A 6,932-nucleotide genomic window follows, 5' to 3' on the forward strand; every position below is an offset into this window, starting at 1 on the left:
AAAAATGCCAAAGGCCAAGTTTGATTGTCGATGGTATGTTGCTAAACAGCACCAACCGCAGAATCCGATGCATCAACTGTTAAAGAGAGGCGAGCATCAGGAACCAGATGTGCAAGCAAAGGAACAGAAGCTATTTCCTTTTTGAGTGATTCAAAAGAAGATAATGCCTCGGCAGATAGAGTGATAGAAGAATTTTTTTTGTATTTGCTTTCAATAGTTTCATACGCTGACAAGTCCATGCGTATCACGTCAGATTGACGATGGGAAGGATGACTTCCCGTTGCAAATACCGACAGGGCACAGAAAGTATGTTAATAGCCAGCTGGAAGAGATGTTCTCCTGGGGCTAAAAGCAACAGCAGCATTCACCCTTAGGGTCTAGCCACATTTAAGTGGCAAATATACTTCACGTCGTGCAGTTACTGTTTATACCTCGTTCAGAGATTTAACATTGCATATATATAAATGGAGTTAGACACAGATGTTATTCGAATTCTTTTGCTTCTGACATGTGTTTTGAAGATGTCTCTGGTATTATTCCAAAGGTACCTGAAGTAATTATACATTGGTGTATGAAATTTTTAATTTTGGAGTTGCTTGATGTGGACTTGATTCTGTTGTGATTGACTTCAGATACAATGACCTTATTAATATTTTTGGGGGATGGATGGTATTAACTGGATTAATGTTGGTATTGGTGAGTGTATCCCTGTTTAACAGGCTAAGATGCACCATTTTGAGCATGGCCGTTGCCAGTACCGCCTGACTGGCCTTCGTAGGATTTTCGAGCAAGATCGTTGCCAGTGCCCCTGGACTGGCTTGTGCGGGTGGCACATAAAAGACACCATTTCGAGCGTGGCCGTTGCCAGTATCGCCTGACTGGCCTTCGTGCAGGTGACACGTAAAAGCACCTACTACACTCTCTGATTGGTTGGCGTTAGGAAGGGCATCCAGCTGTAGAAACTCTGCCAAATTTAGATTGGAGCCTGGTGTTGCCATCCGGTTTCACCAGTCCTCAGTCAAATCGTCCAACCCATGCTAGCATGGAAAGCGGACGTTAAACGATGATGATGATGATAGGCACAAGTGTGACTGTGTGGTAAGAAGTCTGCTTCCCAACCATATGGCTCTGGATTCAGTCCTACTACATTGCATCTTGGGCTTGTGTCTTCCACTATTGCCTTGGGCCGACTAAAGCCTTGTGCGTGGATTTTATAAACAAAAACTGGAAGATGCCCATTTGTGTGTGTGTGTGTCTTTGTGTCAGTATTTGTTCCCCCCCCCACACACACACACTTGACAACCAGTGTTGGTGTGTTTACATCCTCATAACATAGTGGTTCACCAAAAGAGACTGACAGAATAAGTACCAGGTATGATAATAAATAAGTACTGGGGTCAATTTGTTCTACTAAAATTTTTCAAGCTGATGCCCCAGCAGGATGTCAGTTTAATGATTGAAACCAGTAAAAGATAAAAAAAGATATATATATATATATATATATATATATATATATATATATATATATATATATATATATATATATATATATATATATATATATATATATACATACATGCACACATACATACATACAAATATGTATATATGTATAAATACATACAAACACACACACGTGTGTATGTGTTTGTTTAGACCAGAGGTTCTCAAACATTTTGGGCCACCGCCCCCACCTCCTGGACACATAATACCCTCAGCGCCCCCACCCCTATTTTTATGTATAAATAAATATTTTATATTTTACTAATCTATATATACTATGAACCATTTGATATTTAATATAATATATAATTTGTATACAATACTATAGTAATATTATAATAAATTCAGTGTCTCCCAATTCACTGCCTTCCTCCTAACGCCTCCTTTTTCTCTACCGCCCCTCCCCCCTCCCCTAGGTGCCAGCACCCACCTAGACTGTTTCAACGCCCACTGGAGGTGGGGAGCGTCCATTTTGAGAACCTATGGTTTAGACTTATGTATTTTATGTATGTGAGAAGCATATTTTTTATTCAAAATAACAGGATTTGGCTGATAAGAATTTAGCTTCTACTTATTTCTTATTGGTTCACTTTTAAAAGTGGTTGACAGCTGACATAAGGATTAATGACTTTGTCAAACTGCCATTATGGTTCAATAGATTCAAAAATTTTGTATTAGTAAAAGCTATCTGGCTGGATCACTGTTGTGATACATATTAACAAAGTTAGTCATGATCGGTGTGGAGGAAAGTTGAAATATAATTTAACAAATATAAATTGTCTGTTTGGAACATTAATATCTTTAGAATACCATGCAGAGTAGCAGCAATGGTAAAGTGTTGAACTGAATATCTTACAATATTCAGTTATAGTATTTAGTCATACATCTTTGGTTTCTGAATCCAAATCTTATAGCTGACCTTGTCTTGTATCCAACCCAGTTTTATAAAATAAATACCAATCTAATATCGATGTTGAATTGGCTACACTACCCCTTAATCAATCATAATGTAGTGTTCTTATCCATTAAATTGTACTGTTGAGATGCTAAGGGGCCAAATGAAATTATCAGTAATTCATTTCACATCCTGTCTCCCTTACTGCATTGTCTGTAGTGAAAACACTTAAACCTAACTCAGCCTAACAACCTCGCCACATCACCAGAGACTGCAGTCAAAGTATAGTGGTGAAATTAACTAGGCTGTCAATGATATATTCAAAACTAGCTCTGGAGAAAGCATCCAAGCTAACTAGGTAAAATGAAATTTACATCTAGTGGTGCTCTTAAGATTTCATCGGTTATAGAACTCATTTCTAAGACAAAACAACAATTTTGGTAGAAGAAATAAATAACATTCCTGATCTTGAAATTGCATTATGAAAATAAAATCATGAAATATAAAGATATCCTTACAAAAGAAATGTTTATGATATATATATATAATGTATACTTAAATATATTTTACATTTTTTTTTTCAAGTGGCCAGCAAGGACCATTCAGATGTTGACTGCTTTGGAGTAGCCATTCTTTCACATGGTAGAGAAGGAGCTGTTTATGCCACAGATGGGTCTGTACCACTTAATATTCTGGTACTCCCTTTCAAAGGAGATAGAGCTCCCAGTTTGGTTGGGAAACCAAAGTTATTTTTTATTCAAGTAAGTATTACATCTACATAGCTTATATTTTTACTGTTATTAGAAATAGGAGCTGTTTGTTATTAGAAATAGGTGCTGTTTGTTATCAGAAATAGGAGCTGTTTGTTCATTCTGCTTAAAATTGCAATTAAATCTCCTTCAAATCAGTGCTACTATATTCAAAATAGCAGGACTCATTTCATGTAGTTTTTGATCCATTATCACCATTTACCCTCTATTTTCCATGCTTGTTGGAATAATGTCTGAATAAAGGACAGATGGTCACCGCTGAAATGTATTTGGTCTGCTTGATTGGGCCTTACCTACGGCTAACCAATAATAACTCTATTAAAATCAACATGGACACAGACATGATCATAACCATGTTTCTGAGTTCAATCCCACTGCACATCATTAGCAGTCTTAAGTTGATCAGTATCTTATGAACAAAATTTGGCAGATGAAAACTGTGTTGAAGTTTGTCATGCAACTGGATATTAAAACTAATGGTGATGATGATGATGGCAGCAGTAGTGGCTGTGCATGAATGCCTGAGAGAGTGTGTGTTCTACCAGTATACATCAGTAAAATACATAAATATTGGCTAGAAAACCTAAAGCTGTTACTTTTGCACAAAGCTTATTGTGAAATTTGTTCTATACCAAATTACAAACATTCCCTTACCACTCTCACTATCAAAAATACAGTGACGCAATGATTGAACAGTTGAAAACTCTAATGATGCTGTTGTTCTAATATTATAATAACAGTCTACATACATATTGAGGCCTTGTAGTATAAGATAGTATATATACTATATACCAGGGGCGTGCACTCTCAGGCATGCAATGAGAATTTTTATTAATCACTACAATTGTTTTGACCCATCTAGCATAGATCCTTCATGGGTGGGATACTTAACAACTGGTTCAGGAGCACCTGGCGGTGTAGATGTGTCTCTTCAGGTGATAGATATAACTCATTAAAATAACAATTCTGCAAGGTATCTTCTCAGGTCGTGTAAAGAAAAGCAACAAATTAAAGGATATAGCTTCATTAATATAGAGGATCAATGATAAAAAATAAGATGCCAAAAAAAAAAAATGGACACACATTATAGCAATAAAAGTATTAAATATAACTGTTAATGGATATGGATGTATACAATCCTTGGCATATGTTGTATGGTGCATATACACTCACTCATACAAACTACAAACACCCACATTTCTCTGTATAAACACATATCAAAAGGTTCCCAGACTAGTTATGTTTAATAAAAAATAACTTATTTACTTAAGTTTTAACATCAACTCCTTCGAAATAATCGCCTTGCACAGCAATACACTGGCCCCAACATTCCTGCCACTTTTGGAATCCAGTCTGGAACTCGTTTTCTGTAAGCAAGTCAAGGACCTTCCACGATTCACACTGGGTTTTAACAATGGTGACCTTTGAGCTGCATTTTCATCTTGGGAAAGAAATTGAAGTGTGCAGGTACTAAATCTGGCGAATAGGGTAGGTGTGGAAGTGATACCATGTTTTTGGTGAGAAACTCATGAGTGAGGAGAGCTTGGTGACAGGGTGCATTGTCATCATGAAGAATCCAGTTCTTCACACTCCACAGAATGTCATTCCTCAAATGCTTCAAAATATCACAGAACTCTTGATTGACAGTTTGGTCCTGGGGGGCAATTTCACATTTCTGGTGGTGGGGTTTGATGCTTATGGCAGGTCTTCCAGCTCACTCATCATCTTCCAGCAACATTCTTCTGCTTTTAAAGCACCCATACTAATCGAAACATTGCCTACAACCCATTGCCTTATCACCATATGTTTGCCAAAGCATGCTCAATGTCTATGTAGCAGACTTCCCAAATTAAATGCAAAATTTCGTGTTGGCTCTTTGTTCCTATCCATGACAGACTACAGCATACACATGATCACAAAGACACAAATTTCACAACATGTGAAGTTAACACAGCAATGTCACTTACCACACTGCCTCATGAAGGTCACTGCTAGCTTTCACTGTGCACATAAGTGTGCTGCCATCTGTTGGTGCATTACAGAATTAATCCGGGAACGTTTTGACATCACTTCATATTGTTACATCCTTGCCAAGGACAACTTAATATTATCCCCAACCTCAGCTTTGTGTAGCTTTAAGAAATATTGAATCCCTCTTGTCTTTATTGACTAATTTCTCATTAGCACAGATCAAACAGATGTTGGTATTTATTTGCACTTTCTATTTTATTGTTTCTAGGCATGTCGAGGAACCAAAATGGATGATGGTGTAGAAGTAGTTGATGGTTCTTCTTTCACTGAGGATGATAGTGTAGATGCTGTAGCTTCAGCTGATGTCATTATGAGAACAGTTCCAACTGAAGCTGATTTCCTATTTGCATATTCAACCACCCCAGGTAAATTACTGTCTCTTTGTTGACTTTACATAATCATAAATAAACTCCATTCATCTGAGACTGAAAGATAAAGTAGAAAGATCCATTACTTAACACCTAAGTTCCAGGTTTTCCTGGCACCTAAAATTGTAAATAATGTTTAATATATACTTTGTTTGATTGGATTCAAAGACAATTTATTTTAGGAGAATAAATCAGCAATTGAGTTATACATATCTTTGTTTATATAAGAATTTTTTTTTTTAAATCAGACAATGAATGTTCATTTCACATTTGAAATCACTAATCAATCTAGCAATCAAATATAATCTTTTAAAATTCAAGCCATTAGTTGCTGCTATTGTTGTTGTTTAACCCTAAGCCATCCATGATCAAACAGATCTTCATGCCACAATCTTCTCTAATGTCATAAATTGCTATAAACAATGTGCCTCCCAGCAAAAAACATTTCAGTGAAATTTATAGTTGCTAATCTGGCATTGCATTAAGTCTTCTATCCAATTTTTTTTCTTCATTCTTTCTATTTGACATCCATGTTTTCATAGCAAGTATAAATTATAGTTCAAATTCTCCTTGAATTGGTTCAGCCTTAAATTTTCTCTGGGTTAATAGAGTAAGTGCTAGTAAAATGTCAAGAGCACTTTGACAATTAATCTCTGATAAATAAATAGTTGCTCCTACAACTTCATGGTGTGTGGGACATCACTGAAGACTTGGTCTTCAACTAAAACAACAACTAGCAATATATCCTTCTGAAACACTTGTTATTTTTATAAAGCTGCCATTAGTTAACAGTGATGAAGTATCTATATATATAAAAATGAGAATGTATGTCTGTCTGTGTGAATCCCTAAAACTCGAGAACTACACAACCAATTTCATTCAAATTTTACACATGCCTTACTTAGGGTCCCGGTTGTGTTTTTGTCAAAAAAACTTTTTAACTTCTTGCATAGTTCGAGCCCACAGCAACATAATAGCTCCTCCACTATTTAAGTATTACGTGTCAAAAGTGAAACAAAAACACTCATGTCAAATACTTTCACTTTAAAAATGAAACTATTCCACTAACTGAAACAATCACATTTCGATACTGTAATGACAGTTACTTTCACTTTAATGGTGTATATATATGTATATATATATATAGAGAGAGAGAGAGAGATGTATATGTACACGTATATGTATAGATATATATATATATAGATATAGATCTATATGCATACATGTATATGTATACATATGTGTAGATGTATATAGATATAGATGTACATGTAATATGTACACATATATACATATATATACACCATTAAAGTGAAAGTAACTGTCATTACAGTATCGAAATGTGATTGTTTCAGTTAGTGGAAT

General features: G+C 35.7%; 1 protein-coding gene across 2 annotated transcripts in view; it reads left to right on the forward strand.

Annotated features, from left to right (window-relative positions):
- The window catches only part of LOC106876459 (caspase-7), a 787,012-nt gene that overhangs the window by 754,636 nt on the left and 25,444 nt on the right, over positions 1–6,932 (forward strand). For both annotated transcript variants that reach the window (XM_052969503.1, XM_052969504.1), the window contains 2 exons: positions 2,984–3,159; positions 5,408–5,564. In XM_052969503.1, the coding sequence (XP_052825463.1) occupies positions 2,984–3,159; positions 5,408–5,564 (333 nt within the window). The remainder of the gene's footprint in view (positions 1–2,983; positions 3,160–5,407; positions 5,565–6,932) is intronic.

Source organism: Octopus bimaculoides, chromosome 7, assembly GCF_001194135.2.
Source record: "Octopus bimaculoides isolate UCB-OBI-ISO-001 chromosome 7, ASM119413v2, whole genome shotgun sequence".
Lineage (NCBI taxonomy): Eukaryota > Metazoa > Mollusca > Cephalopoda > Octopoda > Octopodidae > Octopus > Octopus bimaculoides.